We start from the raw sequence: 26645 nt of genomic DNA, 5'->3' as shown, positions 1-26645 counted from the left end.
GGGATAGGATTGGAGATGAAAAGCTTTGTGGGTGCTCAGTATTAGCGGAGCACCAACGGTATTGGCGCCTATGACCAGCAACCCGTTTGACCCAGAGGTGAACTGTCCCCTGCTCCCCCCTCCCCTTTCCCCTTCTCACACAGCTTCTCTGTGCAGTGTGCCCGGTACCTTCTCAGCAAGCAGGGGCGCCAATTGGCCAATTCCCCACACGGTGAAATGATAGATAATACAGTAGAAAACTGCTTAGAGGATTTTTTTTGTTTAGTGCTCGTGCCGCCCCCCATGTGTCATGAAAAATGCCGCCCCGGGCGGCTGCCCGGTTCGCCTGTGCCAAAAATTGTGTTAGAAGAAGGTAAAGTAGTGAAAAAGTGGGAATGGGTTTAATTAGTATGAATGTCTTTGAAAATTTTAATAATACTCAGATTGTTTGAAAGATGTGGAATAATGATTTAATATTTGTAGTTAATTTTAATGGGATTACTTGCTTCAATTTGGATGAAGAAGCAGCGAAAGGAGAATGAATGAGTCTGAAAAGTGGGAAATGTGTTATATTAGGGAATCTCAATCAACTGACACAGACACACGTACAAATGCACACACACACACACACACACACACACACACAGTGAAGTGTTTCAGTTCTATGGAAACCACACCTGCAAAAGAATGACAGTGTTGCTGGCAGGAGTTTAAGGAAGAAGTTTAGATCCAGAAAAAAAGCTGAACACACACACACACACACACACACACACACACACACACACACACACCATTTTCTGTTTAATTACTATTACTATTACTATATAATTACTATATTATTAATAATTATTATATTAGGGAATCTCAATCAACTGACACAGACACACGTACAAATGCACACACACACACACACACACACACACACACACACACTTTCAGTACATTCAGTCTAATCCTAGTGTAACAGAGTTATTTACTGATTCCACTTGCCAGGGTTTAATCATCCAATACCAAGAGGTTTTATTGACATTCTGTATTGTGATTGGTCAGTGGGCGTCTCCTCTGTAGATATATGTCCTTGTATGTGATTTAGCGGTGCCAGTGCACGAGGAGCGTGCCCGTAGTAGGTTGGATCGCACCCAGTCATAAGCACATTTTGATTGTTTCTTTTAATAATATTTCATTTACATGCCATGTTGATATGATGATGTTTAGCCTAAATATTTCCGTAGAATGTAGTGACGGCTATATATACTGTTTGAAATGCTTATCTCGTGCAATGTACAGAAGGTGCTTAGGTCAGGCTAGTTAGGTTAGCATGCTAGGTTACTAATTTGCTTTTGTCCATCTGTAATTAGAATGACTGGGTGTGTATGCTGTGTCCTACGTGGCTGACCAGGATATAATTCTTTGTTCACCAGGTACATATTGTATTTTTGTTTACACATTTGTTTAATTGAATGTCATGTTGTAGTATTATATATGCAATTGTACGTGACGTAGCGGGCCAGTGCACGAGGAGCGTGCCCGTGAATGACTGGGTGTGTACGCTGTGTTTTACGTGGCTGACCGGGATATAATTCATTGTTCACCAGAATAAATCAGACCAGATTGAGAAGTAAGTGTGAAGTCTTCAATTAATACACAACGCAGAGATTACCATGGTTACAATGGTGCCGTGACCGTACTTCTGGAATCATCGCATCGTGGAATGATTCGCCTGTTCCAGAAGTCAGCTGGTGTTGCGTAGTAGGGAGTGAGTGAGTCGGCTCACCCGAGCGCATTTATCTGCCTGTAGCGCAGTACCACTTTTTGCCACATGGGGGGAATATTGTTTTATTTACTGCTGGTTTAAATAGAGCTGTGCTAGAGCTCTTTTGGTAATCTCTTGCCTTTCTTGGAGAATTTTGAGGTTTCTAATAATAATAATAATAATAATAATAATAACAAATAAATAAAATAAAGGACTAATGAGAAGAGAAATTACCATTTTCTTTTACATTTAATGTGATTTTGGAATCAAAAGTATGATGTGATCATATACATATTTCTTTTGCAAAAAGTCATGTTTGCTATTGGAAGAGTATAGTGTTTTTATACAAAAGGAAGTTACTGAGAGGGTGTTTTGTTTTATTTTGTTTTTGACTTGCTCCCCGTATAACATACACATTCTTTTTGCCATATTATGGCTGGTTTAAATGGTTTTGGAAGGGGAACAGGGACATTTTTGTGCACTCCAATACCGTCCACTGTTAAGGGTACAGCCAGATTTCTGTCTGATCCTATCACATCTACACCCATGCCTGATCTTGAGAATATGTCAGTTGGCAAAGAGACTTACTATGTCCCTCCACGTTCAGTGGGAGTAGGAGCGCCCAGCGCTGCGAATGAGGGGGCTTCTGTGAATCTGATAGCGGGCATAGCACAGCAGATTGGGATCGCCATTGGTGAGAGCATTACCTCTCATATAGAGTTCAAGTTGCACAGCGGAGTGGGGCCCAATGTTGCGGAGCTCAGGAGGGGCAGGCCCTTCTCTGGTGAACTTAGTGGTGAAATCTGACATTAAAGAGCCACTGTGCTTTAAGGGTGATGATTCAGATATGTGCACAGTTCACGAATGGGAGACATTTCTCACAACATACTTCCAGAAAACGGGGACTCCAGTTACTGAGCAAGCTGAGGAAGTGATGAGCAGGCTCAGGGGGAGGGCACAGGAAGTAGTGAGGGTAGTGATGCGTAGTAACCCTTCACTCGATCTTTCTAATGCTCCAGCCCCTGTCTTTGATACACTAAAGTAGCATTTCAGTGACACAGTTTTCTCCACCATGCCATTAGCAGATGGCTCTCAAGTGTCACGCATTGAGCGTGACAGTCACTCATTTCGGTCTTTTGTCACGCACTCCCGCCACACATTGTATTTCTCACACGGAAAAACTATTTATAATATATTTAATATGCCACAGTGCCCAAAATTTCTCTGGCGCGCCGCTCTCACTACGAATCAAGCGCATCTCCCTGGAGTTCTTAGTTGAGCCTGCCACTTATCAGCCAATCAAAAAAAGAAAGGGGCTACACAATAGCCAATCAGAAAATAACACTATTGTATCTGGGTAAGATTTAACACAACAACCAATGAAAAACAAAGCATAGAGCAGCATACGGACACTTCCCTAAACGTTCGCTCATTCAGAGATCAGAGTTTTAAACGGGGTTCTGTGTCTGTCAGATGGTCTGAGATCTACCGTATCAGCAGAGTAATCACGTAACGCACAGCAGACTATGGTGCAGGTAGATTATTTTCTGAAATAAAGTGAATATTATAACTTTATTTTTCTCAAAATATCACGACTCCTCCACATCTTAGAGAACACATATATTTTGAATGTGCACAAAGTTTTGAACATGAGCAGAAATCTTGCTCAAACTTAACAATATTACAGTCTAGGGGTTTATTAATAAATTAAAATGAATTAATGTATCATTGAGGTGAATAATTGTCATATGCACATTTAAGGAGGTTACTTCCTCAACAAAAGATGCAAAAGAGAAGGGAAGAGTAAATGATGCCTAGGCGACGTGTGTGGTGACTCAGATATAATTAGAAAAGTCGATCTACAGGAGAATAAATAGATGAAAGCAATACAGAATGCCTGAGAGCCTTATTGCAATATATTCCATTATGTTTTTATATTTGGATTATAATCTATGTTTCCCTTTACATAAAGATATTTCCAGCATAAATTGAGTGTTTAATGCTAAAAAATTTATGGGGGAGGACCCCCAGACCCCCCGCATCATTACTCACCATGTGAAAATAGAATAAATACTTTGTATTTGGTTGAATTGTCACTGCCATGTGTCAAATCTTTTCTTCTGCAAGTCTGAGCAATTATTAATAACAACAACAAAAACACTAATAATAACAAACACCCCCATTCCCACCATCCATCCCCCTTTGACCCCCTAATGGGGGGGGGGGTCGAATGTAGAAAAGAGTAGAATGTCACTCTTGCCTGTCTCCAAAACTTGAGAGCCCTGTTTATGCTATTTACCAGTCCCTAGCGAATGCCCTTTTGAGTATTGGTTAAGACTGAACAGGGCAATGCAGATGGCAGAAGACTGTTTAAAGAGACAAAACAAGATAATCCATTCTGTGAGCTCACTGCCATGTTCATTAGACATTGTCCTGACCCCAAACTGTCTCTCATATTCAAGTGTAAAGCTTCACAGCTTTGGACAGCAGCTGATGTTCATGAAAAGCTGGTTTAACATAAGAGGGATCAGAGCTACTCACCTCATTCAAATACAGCCCACAGGACCAGCCACCCCGCGTCAGGAAAACTAGAAGGCCAGCATTTGGAGGGCTATGCTGGACAGCGGTTCAATGGCTTGTTCTTTAAGCTCCAAGATGTTGACCAGGCTGTTGGAGGAGAGAGTGTAAAAAAGCCCGTCATCGACACCTTCAGATGTAGTTTTGATTGGGTGCGGTGGGTCAAGGACAAAGCCTCTAGGAGTGTGTGAGCCGGAGATGGAGGTGTACGGCTGTCGTGTGGCCATCCCCACACTTGTCGTTGAAAACCAGGGGGATGACCTCATTGCTGGCAGTAACCTCTGGAGATATTTGATTCGCCAGTTGAAGATGTCCAATAACTTGTGCAATGACATGTCCACCTCTGAACACAGTGAAGCTGAGAAGCACCAGCTGTTGAGTCTGATCGCTAACGTGGAGACGTGGTCAGGCAGTGATGTCCCTGACGAAGTTGGGACTGTGAGATTAAAAAGAGCTGTAAAGCTGGAGCCTCAAAGTGAGCACTTGGTCTGGGGCAGGCTGCAGAGTGTGGGAAGTCTCTCAGTTGGCAGTGCTGTCATTGTAGAGCCCACCACCGCAAGGTCAAGACACAGTTCAGTTGTGGTTGGAAAGACAGTGGCCCTGCTGCACAGTGATGGATGGCTTCCCCTGAAGGTGATAAACCCCATAGAGAAGCAGGTGATACTAAAACGTAATGCCAAGATAGCAGACGTATATCCCTGCATGGCATTGGAGGACTTTGACTGCTTTGATGTGAGTGACACCTCGCTGACTTACATTCTGTCCAAAGCAAAACTAGATGCGTGCGAACAAAGATGGGTCACCAAACTTGCACCGTTTCAGTTTGATATTAACTATATTCCGGGTACCAAGAACATTGTTGCAGATGCTCTGAGCCGAGAGCCCTTTGTCCGACCAAGTGCACTCCATCGTCTGACGAGGGTTGCATACAAAGAACTGCTGGGTGAAGCTAATGCTGTGCGCACGGACAAGGTGCAAGATGTGTTCCACTGGTCTAATCATCCATTTGACACAGTCTGAGATGATTCCCAATCTGGTGCTTTGTCTGAACAGGAAGTGGCCGCTGTTCTTCAGTCACACAAACTGCTTGACACTGATGTGGGTTCCCATGCGCTGTTGCTGCCACAACTCCCGCAGGAGGTGATGCCATCAGAACCAATTGGCGGGGAAGTCCTGTCTCATGATCAGCTGATGGATAAGCAGAGGAATGACAATGTCTTGAGCAGGGTGATCTTCTATGTGGAGAGGGGACGAAGACCTTCAAGGAGGGAGCGTGCTAAGGAGTCGGTTGAAATCCTCCAGTCGCTGAGAAGTTGGGAGAAGCTGGTGGTGAAGAGAGGTGTGCTGTATCGCATATCAAAGAACGCCATTACTAAGAGGAAGACTTACCTGTCTGTGGTTCCTGCTTTGCTGCAAGCAAAGGTCTTGGATGGAGGCAGTCCATGATGGGGCAGGTCATCAGGGCCAACAGCGAAATTTGTACCTGACCAGGCAACGGTTTTTCTGGCATGGCCTGGAAAAAGATGTTAAGGAGTATGTGAAATGTTGCAGGCGATGTGTGCTGAGCAAGACTCCTGAGCCGGCGGCCAGAGCACCGTTAGAGAACATCATCACGACTGAGCCACTTGAGCTTGTTAGTATAGACTTCTGGTCTGCTGAAGATTCTGCAAACGAGTCATTGGATGTGCTCGTCTTCACCGATCACTTCACCAAGATGGCACATGCCTTTTTGTGTCCAAACCAGTCTGCCAAGTCTGTGGCTCATCAGTTGTGGAATAACTATTTCTGTGTTCATGGCTTTCCAAGACGCATTCACTCAGATAGGGGGGCAAATTTTGAGAGTACTCTGATAGCTGAACTCTTGAGTCTTGCTGGTGTCGATAAGTCCCATACTACACCCTACCATCCTATGGGCAATGGATGCTGTGAGAGAATGAACAGAACCTTGGGCAACATGATTCGGGCTCTACCCCTGAAAGCCAAACACAGATGGCCACAGGCGCTTAAGTCCCTTACTTTTGCATATAATCCATCCACCAGACCACAGGTTATGCACCGTTTCTGCTGATGTAATTTTGTTTACACATTTGTTTAACTTAACGTCGTGTTGTGATATTATATATGCCATTGTACGTGACTTAGCGGGCCAGTGCACAAGGAGCGTGCCCGTGAATGAGGGTGTGTACGCTGTGTCCTACGTGGCTGACCAGGATATAATTATTTGTTCACCAGAATAAATCAGACCAGATTGAGAAGCAAGTGTGAAGTCTTCAATTAATACACAACCCAGAGATGACATTGGTTACACTAGCATCGTTTATCACAGAATTTCAATGAAGAATTTCATAATGACTGCATGAACTTTCTTCATGTGACTTTACTGGTATCAAACCTGATGATACATAAGATAAACCTTTAGTTTGTACAGCAGAGTCAAAGCATCAGCTTTAATGTTTTGGTTCTTAATTTGCTGGGTGCATTGAATTGTGTGGTCTAGACCTACTCTGTTAAGTCTAAATCTGTAAAGTGTCCCAAAATAACTCCTGTTGTGATTTGACACTATAAATAAAATTGAATTTGTCAGGAATCCTGCTTCCTAGGTTCACTTTCCGCCTCAGTTTCTGTTTTCACCTGTGAGTCTGTGTTTTTCTGAGTTCCTGAACGCATCCTGTCTAGTTGCCTGGCGAATCTGCAATCACACTCACCTGTATCTCATCTGCAATCTGCACACCTGGTCCTGATCATCACCTCTCCACCATTTAAGCTGTGAACTGACATCCATTCCCTGCCGGATCGTTATCCTCACCAGTATGTTTGCTAGTGCCAGTTGGTACGTTTGAGAAGTTTGTTCTGCTCTTTTGTGACGTTTTACCGTTGCTAATCTGCCTGTTCCTCTGTCTTCAGTTTTGGAACCTGGAAATTCTCTCCATCACCGTCTGGTCGTCTGCATCACCTTTATTACTGAGTCTGCACTAATCCGTCAGCCGACTCAATTCCACCCACTGCCTCACCAGCTGGATTCCCCTGCTTCCACGTACCAAGACCAAATAAATAAATACTTATTTGTTTTCCACTCAACTTACCTTGTCCTTGTCTGCTTTTGGGTTCCTGTCCTAGTGAAGCGTGACAGAATTGAATAATGGAGCAATTTCAAAGATTGTTCCCATCAGTCATAGGGTCCAAGTTGAAAAAGACTAAACTAACTTTAACTTTACTTATAGAGACCTGAAACATAACAACTGTGTTGTAATGCAGTGTTTAATATTTTAACCACAAGAAATACAACAAGTAAAGCCTGGGATACTTATTTGATAAAAATCAGTTCTTGTGCAAGTTTTAACAACCGTGGGAAAGAGTGTGTTCACTTCTGTAGAAACAACACCTGCAAAAGACCAAGTGTTCTTGGTGGGAGTTTAAGGAAGAAGATTGTATTTTTTTTTAAAAAACAGCTTAACTTGAACACACACACGTTACACAGGACAGATATTTTTATCTTCCAGTGAAGCTACTTGACGGAGGAATCATTGGAATGAAAATATGAGCTGATACAAAAAGATAGTAACGTTCTATTGTTCAGCTCTAACGTCAGGAGATGCCAGCAGTCTGAACACGAGGAATGCTGCAGGACACACACACACACACACACACACACAAACACACAGGAGGAGGGTAAGATGGGTAGAGGAGAAGAAAAGGAGAGGAGGTGAAGAGGAAAGGAGGCGAGGAAGAAATGAGGTGAGGAGTAGAGAAAGAAGAGAGGAAGAGGAGAGGAAGAAAGGAGGTGTTATTTGTCAGCTAACATGATGTCATGATGGACTAACTGACAAACTGACTCTGATAACTGACCTCAGGCCTCAACACCAGGACGAGGCTCTGGCACACCTTTGATAGTCCTGCTTCTAGCTCAAAAACCCTAACTCCTATCGCTTAATGTTTAATACTGTGAGAGGTATAACACTGCTGAACATCCTGTGCAAGAATGGTGTATGTTGTGTAAAAAATGTGAGGAGAGTAGCTGTCCAAAAAGGGCCTGTTTCTCTTCTCCTCCTGGTGTTTCTGGTATGATTTAGTACAGAAGGTAGTGTGGCAGACTTGGCTTCACTTGGAAGCTCACTGTGTCTCATGTGAAAGTCAGATTGCATCCCTAAGCACATTGTTAGAAAGGGCATAAGATCCCCTACATTTTGACGTAAAAGTAATGTATGAAGAGTTAAAACTGTGGATGGTATCACAAGGTAAAGAGAATTTTGCTTCTACCCCTTTCCACTCTGTCAGTTGGGCCCTGCCCTCTGAGTCTGAGCATTCCATCCCATACACACCAATGTAAAAATGGCAGAAAGGCATTTTTTCTAAGCCTCAAAGAATACTGAATATTTTAAAAAGTACTAATGGGATTTGAAAGTTGAATATCAACCCTGAATGTATGAAAGATGGGGAATGTTTTAAAATTTGAATGGAGTTTCTCTGCGAATGTAAGAATGAGTAGCTAGCAGTTGAAAATGTATGAAAATGTGCCTTCAGCATTCACACCAGTAATCCTAGTCCTGTCTAGTTGCCTGGCGATGAAGCAAGGCGAGATAATCTGCAATCACACTCACCTGTATCTCATCTGCAATCTGCACACCTGGTCCTGATCATCACCTCTCCACCATTTAAGCTGTGTACTGACATCCATTCCCTGCCGGATCGTTATCCTCACCAGTATGTTTGCTAGAGTGCCAGTTAGTACGTTTGAGAAGTTTGTTCTGCTCTTTTGTGACGTTTTACCGTTGCTAATCTGCCTGTTCCTCTGTCTTCAGTTTTGGAACCTGGAAAATTCTCTCCATCACCGTCTGGTCGTCTGCATCACCTTTATTACTGAGTCTGCACTAATCCGTCAGCCGACTCAATTCCACCCACTGCCTCACCAGCTGGATTCCCCTGCTTCCACGTACCAAGACCAACTAAATAAATACTTATTTTTTTTCCACTCAATTTACCTTGTCCTTGTCTGCTTTTGGGTTCCTGTCCTAGTGAAGCGTGACAGAACGATCCGGCCAAGATGAACCCAGCGGACCTGGACTCTGTTCGCCATGCCATTACCCAACAGGAAAGGATGTTGGGGCAGCACAGCATAGTGCTTAAGGAGATGGAGTCATCTGTGAGTAACCTGTCTGCCTCTCTGATGGAAATGAAGGCTCAGCTCGGGGTTTCTGCAGATAATCCACCACTTGTTTCTCTATCCACGCCTGCTATTCCTGGAGCTGTTTTGTTCTGTGAGCCCAAAATACCAACGCCCGATAAGTACGAAGGAGATTTGGGAAAATGTTGTTCATTCCTCATGCAGTGTGGACTGGTTTTTGACTTGCAGCCCAATTCCTACGCCACAGACAAGGCTAAGATAGCCTTTGTGATTGAATTGCTGCGTGGGAAGGCTCTGGAGTGGGCTTCTGCCGTTTGGGAGGGACAAGATCCCTGCATGTTTTCGTACCAGAGATTCACGGCTGAGATGAGGAAGCTTTTTGATCACCCCGTCCGAGGTAAGGACGCATCTAAAAGACTGTGTTCACTCCGCCAGGGAGCCCGCAGCGTAGCTGAGTTTGTTATTGAATTCAGGACATTGGCAGTGGAGAGTGGGTGGAATGAGGAGTCATTACAGGCTGTTTTTCATCAGGGATTATCTGAACGACTCAAGGATGAATTATTTTCTTATCCCGAGCCTAAGGCCCTTGACGAACTGGTGGTGTTGTCCATTCGGGTGGATAACCGATACCGGGAGAGAAGGCGAGAGAAACGAGGAGGATCTGCCTACCATTCACCGGTTCGGTTACCATCCAGGTTCGGACACAGACGGGATTTCGTTCGACGTCCCACGAGATTCAAGGAGAGTGTCAGTCATCTGATCCGGAACCCATGCAGGTGGGACGTCACGGGTTGTCTGTGGAGGAGCGCCAGCGTAGACGTGAGTCCAACAGCTGTCGTTACTGCGGTAAAATGGATCTTTACATCTCCTCATGTCCACAGCGCCCGTTAAACTCCTAGGCTCGCTAAGTGTGGGAGGCTTCTTAGCGAGCCAACCTCAGTCTCCCAAGAATCCAGTCAGACACAGTTTTCCTGTCACACTCATAAACACTAACCTGTCCGTTGAGATAAATGCTTTGGTCGATTCAGGGGCAGATGACAGTTTTATGGATGCTGACCTGGTGGAACAGCTGGGGCTCTCCAAGGAACCACTCCCGGAAGCCATTGAAGCTACCACTCTTAACGGCAGACTTCTTGCACGCATAACCATGAGGACTGAACCTGTGAAGATGCTGTTGTCTGGTAATCACTCGGAGATCATGTCTTTTTTTCATTTTGCCCTCACCTCGCGCTCCACTGGTTCTGGGTTATCCCTGGTTGAGAGAACACAACCCCACATTTGATTGGGTGACAGGAAGGATAACCAAATGGAGTATTGATTGCCATGCTAATTGCCTTAAGTCTGCTTGTTCCCCTTCTGTGTCCAGTCAGGAATCCAACCATGACCCCCCCCGGATTTGTCCCAAGTTCCTGAAGTTTATCACGGTCTTGGTGAGGTCTTCAGCAAGCAGAAGGCACTTTCCCTTCCTCCTCACAGACCGTATGACTGTGCCATAAACCTGATCCCTGGAGCTACTTATCCTAAGGGGCGCCTCTACAGCATCTCTCGACCTGAACGCGAGGCTATGGAGACCTATTTGAAGGATTCTCTTGCTGCTGGCCTCATTCGTCCCTCCTCGTCACCCCTGGGAGCGGGGTTCTTCTTTGTTGGTAAGAAAGACGGATCCCTTCGGCCTTGTATTGACTACCGTGGGTTAAACGATATCACCATCAAGAACAAGTATCCTCTGCCGTTGATGAACTCTGCGTTTGATTCTCTGCAGGGTTCAATTGTTTTCACTAAGCTCGACTTACGCAATGCATATCATCTCGTCCGGATCAGAGAGGGGGGACGAATGGCTCACGGGATTCAATACACCCATGGGTCATTTTGAGTATTTGGTCATGCCTTTTGGACTCACCAATGCCCCAGCTGTATTCCAAAGTATGGTAAACGATGTTCTGAGAGATATGGTCAGTCAGTTTGTGTTTGTTTACCTGGATGATATTCTCGTGTTTTCTAAGGATCTTTCCAGCCATGTCCAGCATGTTAAACAAGTCCTACAACGACTACTGGAGAACCGCCTTTTCGTTAAGGCTGAGAAATGTGATTTTCACGCCCATACCACTTCCTTCCTCGGGTACATCATCTCTGAAGGCCAAGTTAAGATGGATCAAGAGAAGGTTAGGGCGGTGATTGATTGGCCTCAGCCCGGTACTCGGTTGCAACTCCAGAGATTTCTGGGATTTGCCAACTTCTACCGACGATTCATCCGGGACTACAGTCGGGTGGCCGCTCCATTAACTGCTTTGACTTCAAGCAACAGAGCATTTTGTTGGACTCCTGAGGCGGACAAGGCTTTTGTGGATCTTAAGCAGCGTTTAACTAACGCTCCCATCCTCGCTCAGCCTGATACCTCTCGTCAGTTTGTTGTGGAAGTGGATGCTTCGGATGTTGGGGTTGGAGCCATTTTGTCCCAGCGTAGTTCCTCTGATAATAAACTTCACCCCTGTGCTTTCTATTCTCGTCATCTTTCTCCAGCAGAAAGAAACTATGATGTGGGGAACCGGGAGCTGCTCGCTGTCAAGCTCGCCTTGGAGGAGTGGCGCCACTGGCTGGAGGGGGCTGTTCACCCGTTTGTTGTTTGGACGGACCATAAGAATCTTGCATACGTGCAATCCGCCAGACGTCTCAACTCCCGTCAAGCCAGGTGGGCGTTGTTTTTTTGGACGTTTTAACTTTTCTCTTACCTTTCGACCAGGCTCGAAGAATGGCAAGGCAGACGCTCTGTCCCGGATGTTTTCTAAGATGGAGGAAAACTGTACCAGATCTGAGACCATTCTTCCTCGGGAACTCGTCGTGGGAGCTGTCTCTTGGAAGATTGAGGAGGAGGTTATGACAGCCCTTCGGACGCAGCCGGATCCAGGGAACGGGCCGCCCGGTCGTCTGTTTGTGCCTGAGTCGGTCCGCTCTGCTGTGCTCCAGTGGGCACACGCCAACAAGATGACGTGCCACCCAGGTGTGGCTCGGACTATGGCGTTACTTACACAGTAACACACAGTGTGTAGACGGTTTTGGTGGCCTGCCATGGGAGAGGAGACCGGAAGTTTTGTTGCTGCCTGTCGTGTCTGTGCGCAGAATAAGGGATCCAATTGACCCAGCTCTGGACTGCTTCACCCCCTGCTCCATTCCCCGGCGACCATGGTCGCATCTGTCCATGGACTTTGTTACCGGTTTGCCCTCTTCTGAGGGGAACACGGTTATGCTGACTGTTGTGGACACGTTCAGCAAGTTTGCTCACTTTCTGCCCCTTCCGAAGCTTCCCTCTGCCACTGAGACAGCCGACATCCTTGTCAAGGAGATTTTTAGAATCCACGGTCTACCCTGTGCCATTGTTTCCGACCGTGGTCCTCAGTTCACCTCAGCTCTGGAAGGCCTTTTGCTTGGCCATTGGAGCCACGATCAGTCTCACGTCTAGATTCCACCCCCAATCTAATGGTCAAGCCGAGAGGGCCAACCAGAAGATGGAGTCCGCGCTTCGCTGCCTGGTCTCTTCCAATCCCACCTCCTGGTCATCTCAGCTGCCATGGGTCGAGTATGCCCATAACACACTTCCAACATCCGCCACTGGGATGGCCCCCTTTCAGTGTCTGTACGGTTACCAGCCGCCTCTGTTCCCATCCCAGGAAAAGGATCTTTCAGTTCCCTCCGTCCAAGCTCACATTCGTCGTTGCCACCGGACCTGGCATCGTGCCAGGGAAGCCCTTCTGAGAGTTTCTGACCGGTATCAGCTCCAAGCCAACCGTCGCCGTATTCCGGCGCCCACTTATTCTGTTGGGATAAGGTCTGGTTGGCAACCCGAGACCTTCCTTTACGGACGGAGTCTAAGAAACTGTCTCCCAAATTCATTGGCCCCTTCGTGGTGGATAAAATCATCAATTCTGCTGTGGTCTGCCTTAAGCTTCCTAAAACTCTCAAGGTCCATCCTGCTTTCCATGTCTCCTGCATTAAACCTGTTCTCCTCAGTCCCTTGTTACCTCCTCCTCCTTGGATGATTGGAGGTGGTCCCGTCTACACTGTACATCGCATTATGGACTCCAGAAGGCGTGGTCGGGGATTCCAGTACCTGGTGGAATGGGAGGGCTATGGTCCTAAGGAGAGATGCTGGATTCCTCGGCGTCAGATTCTTGACGAGGACCTGCTCCATGACTTTTACCGCCTCCATCCTGGTGCTCCGGGTTGTCCGCCGGGTGGCATCCGTCGGAGGGGGAGTACTGTCAGGAATCCTGCTTCCTAGGTTCACTTTCCGCCTCAGTTTCTGTTTTCACCTGTGAGTCTGTGTTTTTCTGAGTTCCTGAACGCATCCTGTCTAGTTGCCTGGCGAATCTGCAATCACACTCACCTGTATCTCATCTGCAATCTGCACACCTGGTCCTGATCATCACCTCTCCACCATTTAAGCTGTGAACTGACATCCATTCCCTGCCGGATTGTTATCCTCACCAGTATGTTTGCTAGTGCCAGTTGGTACGTTTGAGAAGTTTGTTCTGCTCTTTTGTGACGTTTTACCGTTGCTAATCTGCCTGTTCCTCTGTCTTCAGTTTTGGAACCTGGAAATTCTCTCCATCACCGTCTGGTCGTCTGCATCACCTTTATTACTGAGTCTGCACTAATCCGTCAGCCGACTCATTCCACCCACTGCCTCACCAGCTGGATTCCCCTGCTTCCACGTACCAAGACCAAATAAATAAATACTTATTTGTTTTCCACTCAACTTACCTTGTCCTTGTCTGCTTTTGGATTCCTGTCCTAGTGAAGCGTGACAGAATTGAATAATGGAGCAATTTCAAAGATTGTTCCCATCAGTCATAGGGTCCAAGTTGAAAAAGACTAAACTAACTTTAACTTATAGAGACCTGAAACATAACAACTGTGTTGTAATGCAGTGTTTAATATTTTAACCACAAGAAATACAACAAGTAAAGCCTGGGATACTTATTTGATAAAAATCAGTTCTTGTGCAAGTTTTAACAACCGTGGGAAAGAGTGTGTTCACTTCTGTAGAAACAACACCTGCAAAAGACCAAGTGTTCTTGGTGGGAGTTTAAGGAAGAAGATTGTATTTTTTTTTAAAAACAGCTTAACTTGAACACACACACGTTACACAGGACAGATATTTTTATCTTCCAGTGAAGCTACTTGACGGAGGAATCATTGGAATGAAAATACGAGCTGATACAAAAAGATAGTAACGTTCTATTGTTCAGCTCTAACGTCAGGAGATGCCAGCAGTCTGAACACGAGGAATGCTGCAGGACACACACACACACACACACACACAGGAGGAGGAGGGTAAGATGGGTAAAGGAGAGGAGGTGAAGAGGAAAGGAGGAGAGGAAGAAATGAGGTGAGGAGTAGAGAAAGAGGAGAGGAAGAAAGGAGGTGTTATTTGTCAGCTAACATGATGTCATGATGGACTAACTGACAAACTGTCTGACTCTGATAACTGACCTCAGGCCTCAACACCAAGACGAGGCTCTGGCACACCTTTGATAGTCCTGCTTCTAGCTCAAAAACCCTAACTCCTATCGCTTAATGTTTAATACTGTGAGAGGTATAACACTCTGCTGAACATCCTGTGCAAGAATGGTGTATGTTGTGTAAAAAATGTGAGGAGAGTAGCTGTCCAAAAAGGGCCTGTTTCTCTTCTCCTCCTGGTATTTCTGGTATGATTTAGTACAGGAGGCAGTGCGGCAGTTAGTGGACATGGCTTCACTTGGAAGCTCACTGTGCCTTGTGTGAAAGTCAGATTGCATCCCTAAGCACATTGTTAGAAAGGGCATAAGATCCCCTACATTGTGACGTAAAAGTAATGTATGAAGAGTTAAAACTGTGGATGGTATCACAAGGTAAAGAGAATTTTGCTTCTACCCCTTTCCACTCTGTCAGTTGGGCCCTGCCCTCTGTAAAAATGGCAGAAAGGCATTTTTTCTAAGCCTCAAAGAATACTGAATATTTTAAAAAGTACTAATGGGATTTGAAAGTTGAATACCAACCCTGAATGTATGAAAGGGGAAATGTTTTAAAATTTGAATGGAGTTTCTCTGCGAATGTATGAATGAGTAGCTAGCAGTTGAAAAGGTATGAAAATGTGACTTCAGCATTCACACCAGTAATACGTATGCAGGATAATAGTCATTCTGCCAATTGCTGCTATTGCAGCATATTGGCACACTGATCTAGGTATTGGTTTGTGTATGTAATAAATACCCCAACCCCCACTCATTCTGTTTAATAATACTACAGCTAGTTCAAAGTGTAGATTTGTTGTTGTAGATCTAATATAACAAAGGTTTCCTATAGAGCAAATTAAGCTCAATAGGGCATCTTTTTTCATTTATTGATAGACTTTAGTTACTTTCCACGGCGACAAAGTTGTGGATAAGTTACAATTTGGCACACAGTGCTATCCCCCGGAGAGGAATGCCACAACTCTACTTCAGTTCAGGAGCTGGTCATTTCTTGTTGTTTTATTGACCAGTTGGGTTTTCTGGAAGCAACTGTTCAGTGTTTTTCACGTTCTTATCCAAGCATACGCAGGAATATTCAGAACATAAACAAACAAGCTCAGGTACACAGTTCAAGGCAAGAAAGAAAAAGAAGGAAAGAAAAAATGGGTCAACTATTAACATCATATGGTAAATTTAGAGTGGAGACTGTATGAATAATTTTACATTTACATCTTATAATGTTCATGACCTAAATCACCCTATAAAACTATTAATAGTTTCTCCCTTCTTCTCCACCAGATAGGCTGTAGCCTCATTGTGGTGGTACTTCTGTGTTATCTAGAGAGAGAGAGAGAGAGAGAGAGAGAGAGAGAGAGAGAGAGAGAGACAGAGAGACAGAGAGATAGAGAGATAGAGAAGCACATGCTTTCAGACTCACAGGTGCAGGAAAGCAGTCCCCATCTGGTAATAAAATAATTACCGTTCGCAGTATGATGCAGTTCCCTAAATAGGTACATTTTCATTATATTATTACATCCTTTAATATACAAATATGTTGATGCTATTGTAAATGTTTTATTTACCTGTCGGCCATTTCATTATGTGATTGAATGTTTACTTCCTAATAGCGTAGCTAGTCTGGATCAACGGAACTTCATTTCCAGGATAATTGCCTGATATCCAGCGTGATGTCACTCACCTTTCGCTCTCTGTGTGTTGCAGTTCTCAAAATCCCTTCGGCTATGGGAAACAACAACAAACTTCGAGCTACACAATGAAAATACGTTTTAAAAGTACATTTGGATCGTGCAAAAAGGCAGGACTGCTTGGTTCTTTCGGGTAATGATTGTAAAGATTTACAAAGAATATGTTTAAGGCATTTACTCTCTTACTGGGACATTTTGGGACCGATTGGCAGGATTGCTATGGACAAAGACACGCTTTTATGTGGCATTTTCTTTTGCGGGGTACAAATGTTACACCAAAACAAGTTCCTTCCCAAGACTATTTTGCAGAGCCACTGTTGCTGCAGGCAGAGCTTAGCACCATCCAAGACAATTGTCATTGGTTTAAAGAAATGCAAACAACCCAGAGCGTTTTTTTTTCTCATATCCTGTTATGTAAGGTATGTGTAGTGTAGCCAGACCTTACTCCACAACGCTGTGGAGATAGGTCTGGCAATGCGAGACTAAGGTGCAACTAACTGAAAATAGTTGTACCCCTACCAGCCATCTCAGCTACTGATATCATGAACCTCTTCACAGTTTAAATGGATCTGCAACATTCCACTTCATCACTGAAGTCTATCAGTCTACTGTAAAATTGTAAGATTTTGTCTAATATATTGAAGGCACGCAGGGAGCAGCGGATGTGTTATATTATTCAGCAGGACTGCTTAAGAATAATCATTTAATTATAGTATAGTACCCGTAGTATATGACTGTTGCTGGGCAACAAACTACACATACACATAGTGACGCATGTATGCACACACACCTAAGCACTTACACAACGGTGGGGAGAAGTTAAACCAGTTGAACCAGTCTAACTTGCTCAGTCTAACTTCCTTCGGGGCGAGGAAAGAGACTAACAGCAATCTGCTGACTGTGGCTTCTTAAACCGAAAAGATCCTTGTATGAGACTTGCACTTATTATACTTAAGTTAATAAACCACCTTAAACGAGATAAGTTGTTTGTCTTCTGTCCTGACTGACCATTTGGACCTCGTCAGCACCAACAACTGGTTTTGCCTTTTTTCAACTCTGCAGATCATACAAAGGTAAGTACACCTTTATTAATACTTTTAGATATTAGACATTCAGAGTGTGGGCTAATGTTGCTAATATTTTATGACATTTATTTCCACATGGACATGTTTTTATCCATTTTTAGATTTATTCGTAGTCTTAGTCCTGAGATCAAAAGTTAATGTGTGTTTTTATTCATGTTTAGATGACTTCATCCTTCTCATCCATCAACATTTTAGTGTAGTTTTAGACATCCATTACTTTATTTAAAACCATTAGCTTCTGTCATAGCAGTTGCTGATCTTACTGAGGTCCACAAAAAAATGTCCACGTAAAACATAAAAACAGGATTCAAATAAAAAAAATGTAAATAAAGAAACAAAGCAGTAATTGTAATACAACACAACCAAATCAATTACAGAAAATTATCAATACTATCAATAAATGGTTCCGAATACCACATAATATATACAAAATGAAGCAGAGTGCGAACTCTGTGAAACAAGCAGAAAAAATTGACAAATGATTACAATCATTATACTGTATATATATATATTACTATATATAGCCACATTTAAGTCAAAATTCCTGTATATAACTGTATTTTTAAAAAGTTGGTCTTGGCTCTAGGAATAACTAATTGTTATTTATGCACAAACGGAGGGGCATATACACACAACTTTATTGAGAGTTCACACCGAAAGTCCTTTTGTGTTCCCGAGCAGCTCCGCTCAAAAGAAGAAATAAAAATAAAAATACACACAGAGCTAGACAACAATTACACATATAGTACAAAGATGAAGACATATCAACAGCCATGGCAAAGAAACATGTTTCAAGATAGACTCGGATCAAGATCTTAAATGGCAGCAAACTGATTTTGGTTCAACAGGATAGACTGATGTATAAAAGAGTTCTTAAGCCTGTTGTATCTAAACGAAGGGACTCTAAATCGCCTGTTAGAAAGATATGTTAGAATATGTATGTGATTGACCAGCACACTCTTCAAAAGCTGAAAAAGATTTAGATATACTTAAAAATATAAATTTACTCAAGAAAACAGGCTGATGGGAATGTAATCTGGCTTCATCTGAGAGCCCAGACAGTATGTAATGGACATCACTACTACTACTACTACGTTAACAGTGAAGTCTAGCCTTATTGTGGGATACTTAAAGTTTATCGAGATCCTTCTTCCTAACAGCAGACCTACCACATGACTAAATTTTTTTTAACTCCTAATATTTTGATCTAATTTGAACTTGATCTAGTTTGAAGCCTTGTATAAAGAAGCAGAGCTAGGGAATTCATTCTTTCTAATTATAATTGATTTATATATATATATTAGTGCTGTCAGTTAAACGCGTTATTAACGGCGTTAACGCAAACCCATTTTAACGGCGTCAAATGTTTTTATCGTGAGATTAACGTTCTTTTTGGCCTAGCAAACTATGTATTTTTTTTCACATGCTGCTGCAACAACTACAACACCACACTGGATCTAGCTAGACAACAGACACACTTGTTTGAGCTTGCAAGCCGGCCAAAGAGTAGTACATACCTGCAAACTAGTCGCTTTTCGGCGAAAAATCGCCGTTTTGAATGGGAAAATGTCATCGACGTGAATCGTGTAGATCTGAATAGTTTTTATTTGTGGGGGGGGGGGGAGCTAATACGGCACCGATGCCTTAACGACCGTTATCTACCGGACTGAATAGCAACGCGGATTTCGGTGCCTTAGTTAGGTGCCACTTAAATGCCTGCGCTTCTCTCTGATGCTCCGAAAATGGACGTTAGAGGGAACTGAAACTTCGCCGCACGGGACGCTAGTCCATAGGCGCCGATACCGTGGGTGCTCCGGGGCTCAAGCACCCACGGAGAATACCGAGCACCCACTGAGCACCCATGTGTGCCAGACTGCCAGTAGGCTACATACATTTTAAAAATAAACATTGCAGTTGGTGCTAAGTGGAGCGTCTGTCATAGTGTGTTTGTGAAAAGTCATAAACTCATAGCGCCGAAAATAGCATTGTGGACACTGAAGTTGATGAATTTACTGTTTATCAGACCCCAGATGAGACAAGAAGCTAACGTTAGCCACGCTGCTGTGACGGCCCCTCTGCCTCTGACTCGCCGCTGCAGGAGACTGTGTATTCCTCGACACGCTGTAGTAACGTTACTGATTTAAAACCGTTTTCCAGGTTAGTGGGGGTGCATACCGCTCAAAACCAATATGAAAAATGTAGCTAGTAATGTTCACTCAGTGTTTTGTTGTTAAACTGTGTGTGAAATGAGCGGTGACGTTAAATCACCCTACGGTACCGTCTATTTTCTGGATGGTTTCAAGGTAACGGTCGGTAGCTTACATTAGCAGATAAGCCCATACTCCGTCTAACCCCCCCCCTCCCCGCCACCGCTGAAAAAGAATTCTAGAGGAAACACTGGAAATGCAAACATTTTTGGACTACTTTTTTTTTTTTAAATGGCGTGCGCCCGTGAGCACCCACGGAGGAAAACATAAATTGGCGCCTATGCGCTAGTCAACACTATACTTAGCAGCAGCTAATGTTAACCTACTGTTAGCTAGCAGCTGGAGTAAACATGGTTAAAATGCTGACAGCTAAACGCTGTAAAGTGTGACTGTATTTCACTGTAGAGGATTCTAACACCAGACTGTAGCTGCCGTTGTCTGAAAAACACAGACTCAGCCTCGCCAGCCTCGTGGTGCATTCAAAGTTATTGTAAAATACCCTTTTCCCATGTAGTGGTTGTTTTCGCCGTTTTGTGCTCCTTTTTTCTTTTTAGATCAACTTTTTATTGTTTTAAATTTTTGAACATACAGAACAGACAAATACAATTGAACAAGGTACTCGTTTTTTTTAAATATATATATATATATATATATATATATATATCTTTCGGTTCAGGCACCGTTTTAAAAGTACTGTATCATGTTGATAAGAGCATTAAAATGAGAAAAAATAATGGGACAAACAGAAATCAAGGGACATTTAGAATAGAGAAAAATTTGCGATTAATTGCGATTAATTGCGAGTTAACTATGACATTATTGCGATTAATCGCAATTAAATATTTTAATCGTTTGACAGCACTAATATATATATATATATATAAATAAATGCAGTCCATTTAGACATCAATCAACAAAGCATAGATGATTGATTCTGACAAACTGCCAAACTGTCTCTCTGCTCACAGATGCTGAATTAACTGAAAAGTTTTGTCTGTAGTTCACAGCCAGCCTCTTCCCCCACCACACCTTATCACAATGCCTCATCGCCTCTGCTCTGTTGAGATTAACAACAACTCTGGCTGCTACACTCTCGCCAACCCAAGGTAATGCATTGCTTTTGTACTTGACTTTTTCTGAACGTATTGATAGTAAATTTTTAACCAGACTTAAGCAGTTCCCTGGGTTGTATTAATTGTATTTTGTAACAGCAATCACAAACACCCACTGACGGCAAAGACTATAATACACAGCAGCAACAAGAAAGTTGTATAGGTAGTTAGGGAAATGCTGTAGGCTAGTCAGTGTGTGACAGCAAAAATAAATAAAGCATCTTCACTACTTTGACAACAAACATGTTGCATTTAAAGAAAAAAACCCCAGAAAGTAATAAAACAATTAAATAAAAAAATAAAAAACATTCAACAGCTTGAAAAAAAAAAGTACACTACAAAATCCTACACAACCAGAGAAGTATCTTAAAAACTGATAAACATGCCTGGACGTATGATTTACTATAGACAACTACTCATCAATGGAAAATTTCACTAATTACTGATGTGTTCATCAGATCAGTTTTAGTTGCATTGTTGTCTCGGAGTCAAGTCAATTTTATCTATGTAGCTTCAAATGGCTTTACAATCTATACAGCATACGACACCCTCCATCCTTAGAGCCAGGATCTTTCTTCCAGGACGGACAGATATGCAATCAATGTTGTGTTTACAGAATGGACAGAAAGATGACAATAGTAGGTAGACAGATTGCATTAATCAACTTACAGGTGCCATCACTTCAAGCTACATTGTTCTCATTAGCAAAATTGACTTTACTCAAGAACTTACTGTCCATTTTCAAATGAAAAAGCTGCATGCTCCCATACACTACTCTGCTTTCCTTTTAGTCAGACAGAGATCTTCATCAAGTCCAGGTAGCTTAACTGCCAGTTACTGTGTGTTTGAGCTGCCCATCATTGGTATGATTTGGAAAGGAAGAGTTCTGCAAGAACCTGTCTGATATGATGCGCCTCTCTGTGTTCAGGGTGTTCACTGAGAGTGGCTGCTGTGAGGTCCCTCTGCCACCGATGGTGGGTCCCTACTCCACTGCCAGCGCATTGTTCAATAAGCACACGGGCAGTGCGACCGGGGCTGTCGGCGTCTTCACCTATGACCTTTTCAACCCCAACCTCAACGACTACAACCACGTCATGGCCATCATGTTCTCCGTGCCCTACGACCGAAACCTCTACTCCAACCGGTTTGCTGTGGGGATCCTTGACAGAGGATACAATTGCGACTACGATCTTTATGATATGATGTATAATGGATATGAAAATAATTTTGTAAGAGCAAAGGCTGATGGCTCCTGCATTTCTTATCAGGGTGATTATGCTATTGTCAGTGCTTCCATGTCAGACTCAGGTGAAGCCGTTCTGAGGGTGGATATCAGTGACACTGGCATGTATTAAGTCAGAAGGAGGAAGATCCTACTCTTATGTAAGCCATATGAGCTGATCAGTAATTTAATAAAATATTTCAGTATGTGTGAAGCTCAATCAACTGACACAATTCGTCACTAGCTGAAGTGGTGTTCATTAATCAATCAATCAAATACTGTATACCTAAAATATGAGTACATTAAATAGTAATTTCAGGTGTGGTTTTAAAACATTGATGCCTAATTACAAATGAAAAAACAAGACTTGTATGTGTCCATCAAATGATGTCCTCTTTGTAAGAAAATGATAACAAATTCAGTGTGTTCTTTCTGACACCAAATATATATACTGACTAGATGTCGCCTTGGGCTTCTAAGGGCCTTTTTACAGTAGCCGCAGCCGAGCTGGCGCGCGCAAATGTGACGTCATGAGAGCGCCGTAACTACTTATACTCGCACGTGGTGGCACTAGTTGCAGCCTTCTCCTGAACAGAGGTGGCGCTAATGAGGTAAGGCTACCGACTGTGCTATTTCTACGGACTAGAAGAAGAAGAAAAAGGTAAACAACGGCAGAACTGGCAGCAGCATTGCCGTCAATGCTTCGATTTGATTCGATGACCTACTTCGTAGTATCAAGCCTTTCATTCGCCATAAAATAACTCATCTTAACCCAGAAAGTTTACAAGAGAGACTTGCAGTCACTGTGAGAGTCCTGGCTTCCGGTTACCCTCGAGCTCGTTCAGGCTTCCTGTTTCCACTTTGTCGTGCACTGCGGAATAAAGTGGTGCACGACCTCTGGCGCTATATATCCTGGCACGCCAGCGAGATCTACGTCATTTTGACGTCACATTGGTGCGCGCCACCTCAGGTGCGGCAAGTATACTGCATGTTTAAGCATGCGTCAACACCGCCGCCATCTTGGAACGGGGATCTGAAGCGCCAAATTAGTTTTCCCGCATTCAGATCAGCACTAAAGATGCCGGACTTTTGTGCTGCTTATGGATGTTCGAACAAAAGAAATGAAAAAAAACAGCAAGGGATAACATTTTACAGGTGAGAATGTGTGATGTATATGCCGCCTTCAACCTGCAATCTGAGCTCCGGAGCAGGAACACAGCTTCACCTCGCTGCCGCGCCGGTCCCCGCTGATCCAGATGAGCCAAAGACAGAGTGGTGAACTTCCTGCCGAAATCGACGTACAGGTCGTCCTGGACTACGTGGAAGATCCACTGCATTTGCAGGCAGCCGGTGTTATGTCCCTACTGGTTTCCAAACTAACTGGTTTCCGTATATTGTGTTTACCTAACAGCAGCAGTTGTTGCCTGCCTCTCTCGCCAGATTCGTCACACAATCACAAACATATTACTGCAGATTTTGAAATTGCTTCCCAGATGCGGATACTGCGGAGAAGATGATGGTATAAGTGAGCACTACATCACAACTACATACAAAAAAGAAATTTAAGAAAATATGATTGCAAGATCGTGTCGAGGTGGTTTCGATCTCACAAGGGCAAAAACATGTATCACCTGTAACAGCAGCTCTACGCAAAGCCGGCCTGAGGCATAAAGTCTGTAGCGGCTTAAACAACTAGCAATCGCCGCTTTGTAGCATGGAGCTCCTTTTCAGTATTTTTTTTTACCACTAGTTACAACGAAGGAGCTTGCTACAGGTATGCTACATTCATGAGACCATGGGATGTTAATGTACATTACTCAGCCACAGGTGAAAACAGGGGCAAGGTTGCCAAAGTCAAAATGAATTGAACTTTTAGGCGAGGAACGAGAAGTGAATTACCTGTATGTGTAAAAACAGCTTTATCTCACACATCCGTTTAGTTGTTGTTGAATATAAAGCATAATTCTAATTTGTTGAATATATAGCATAATATAATTTTGGTAAAGTCGCTGCATGTGTCAACAACAATGTACGCAACATTGTGGCTGCTAACTCTCCCAGACAGGTGGACTTGGACTTAGTCGGCTGATTGTTAATGGTTAATAAGCGGTTAACACGGGCAGGCTCGGTCAGTGTGACGGGGCGCATGGCTGCCGTCACGGTAGCGATACGCTACCTATTTTATCTCTCAAAGACTGAGTGTAAATGTTGCCTCTATATGTTTGTTTAGCGTGTCTATATGTTCTGTTAATTACCACACACTGTTATCAAATCATCTGTTAACCTAGTCATTCATCTAATTCACCATAGTAATCCCGTAGCTTTCTTGCACACATATTTAACATCTAATACTGCACTGATTTAAATGCTATAGCTACATCCATCAATACATCATTTTCTATGTTTATTTCACAAACATGTCCAGTTATAATAATCACGCAACACTTATGTCTTTGTTATCTTGTGTCTTTGTTATCTTGTGTCTGTTTATTGAGTTTAAAAGCTAATAGAGGGTAACAGGATCTTTGTCTTACCAGCATGTGCTCTCTTTGTTGTATGAAGGAAAGTTCTTCTTCTTTTTCTTATGTTTTTGAATGGCGGTGGGCAACCAGCTATTTGAAGCATTACTGCCACCATCTGGACTGGAGTGTGGATCAAGAGGTCAACCTACACTTTCTTAAATCCTTTTTAATAACCCAGTTATCTTCAAAAAACAAAACAAAAGAATTCAAAACAAATTTCACCAGATCCTTTTTGCAGTATATCATGTAAATTTAACGTCATCTGGTTTTCACCAAGTTGTGAAATCAATCTTTGTCTGGCTTGATGGTATTTAGGACAATACATAATTACATGCTCTATGGTCTCTTGACTATTGCAATATTCACACATTCCATCAACATGCTTTTTCATTATAAATAATGTTCCATTTAATCCTGTATGTCCTAGCCTCATTCTGGACACCACATCTTCTTGCTTACTTCTGTATGTATTCCTGCTCTTCCCCACTTTTCCTTGAATTCTATACGGGTGTCTCCCAGACTGTTCATTATCCCACAAAAACTGCCATTTTCATTTGTTTTAGCTTTAATTATACTTTTGACTTCAGCTTTACTGTATTCAATATCCACCTCTATATCAGGCAGCTCTGCTGCTTTCTTCGCACACTTATCTGCCTTTTTCATTACCTCCTACACCTATATGAGCTGGTGCCCATATAAATGTAGTACTAATACCTGACTTAATCAGATTGTTAGCTAGTTGCATTTTTTCATACACTATGTCCTGTCTAGAAACTTAAGGCTTGTCAAAGCTGAGCTGGAGTCTGAGGCAATCACAGCTTGCTAAGGTCTATTGCTCTCTACCCACATCAAGGCCATCCATATTGCTAACAGTTCTGCTGTGTATACAGCTAAATCATCATTAATTCTTTTAGCAGATTCAATGTTAACACAGGAATAACATAAGCAATTCCCATTTTCGTATCCGTCTTCTTAGATGCATCAGTATATATAATGATTCCTTCTTTATATTTTCTTGAAATGTATCTCTGTACCCTGTAATGATCCACTTCATTAACCTCCTTTTCCTCCAATAAGCCAAAGTCAACTGGAACCTCTGACAAAAGCCAAGGAGGAACAACTGAATAAACCACTGAAGGGCTTATTTTCAGTGCACTGATTCCCATCATTATTACCTTCTGCCTTATTGTCCATCCAAAACTTTTAATTTGGTTATTCTCTCTTTCCTGACATTGCCATAGAACTGACTGACTCAAATGTTTGTCACCATGATCCCTCAAATTCGCCCAGTATACAAGAGACAACTGGTCTCTTCTAAGATGGAGAGGCATCTCCCCCATCTCTACCTGAACTGCTGCCACTGGAGTGGTCTCAATTGCCCCACAGCATAGCCTCAAACCTTGACTTTGAATTACATCTAACTTCTTTAATGAAGTTTTAGCAGCTGACCCATACACTATACACCCATAATCAAATACCGATCTCATTAGCCCTGTATAAATGGATTTCAAAGCAGGTCTACTTGCACCCCATTCTACTCCACGCAAACATCTCATCACATTCAACACTCTCTTGCATTCATCTATAATTTTTTGAGTATGCATTGTCCAAGTCAGTTTTTTGTCAACCCAAATACCCAAATATTTGAAGAATTCCACTCGTTCTAATTCTGCTCCAGATAATTAGATTTTCACATTCATACTTATTTCCTTCCTAGAGAAGAATAAAGTCTTTGTTTTGTCTATAGAGAACCTAAATCCCCATTGAACTTTATCTTTACCTTAATCACCATTCTTGGACTTTGTTTACTACCTGCTGCATCTTATCCATTACAAAATCTATATTTCTTCCCTTTTTCCACATTGCTCCAT

At 42.9% G+C, this 26645-nt stretch overlaps 1 protein-coding gene across 2 annotated transcripts; it reads left to right on the top strand.

Annotated features, from left to right (window-relative positions):
- Nucleotides 1-17469: 17469 nt before the first annotated feature.
- LOC144532147 (DELTA-sagatoxin-Srs1a-like) lies at nt 17470-22585 on the top strand. 2 transcript variants are annotated; one of them, XM_078272738.1, is made up of 3 exons: nt 17470-17699; nt 20919-21024; nt 21959-22585. In XM_078272738.1, exons 2-3 carry the CDS (start codon nt 20957-20959, stop codon nt 22383-22385), a joined length of 495 nt encoding a protein of 164 aa, XP_078128864.1. In that variant the 5' UTR covers nt 17470-17699; nt 20919-20956; the 3' UTR covers nt 22386-22585. The 2 variants fall into 2 exon arrangements, with proteins under 2 accessions (XP_078128864.1, XP_078128865.1); XM_078272739.1 differs by lacking the exon at nt 17470-17699 and having other exon boundaries at nt 20887-21024.
- The last annotated feature ends 4060 nt before the right edge of the window (nt 22586-26645 follow it).

This window comes from Sander vitreus, chromosome 17, assembly GCF_031162955.1.
Source record: "Sander vitreus isolate 19-12246 chromosome 17, sanVit1, whole genome shotgun sequence".
Lineage (NCBI taxonomy): Eukaryota > Metazoa > Chordata > Actinopteri > Perciformes > Percidae > Sander > Sander vitreus.
The sequence above is the reverse complement of the archived record's forward strand: the minus strand, read 5'-3'. Positions and strand labels throughout refer to the sequence as shown.

Bases quoted from the DNA above. Each gene is read 5' to 3' on its own strand.
- LOC144532147 (XM_078272738.1), top strand. From the start codon at position 20,957: ATGCCTCATCGCCTCTGCTCTGTTGAGATTAACAACAACTCTGGCTGC. The intron at 21,025-21,958 runs GTAATGCATTGC...CTCTGTGTTCAG, and splicing joins TACACTCTCGCCAACCCAAG to GGTGTTCACTGAGAGTGGCT.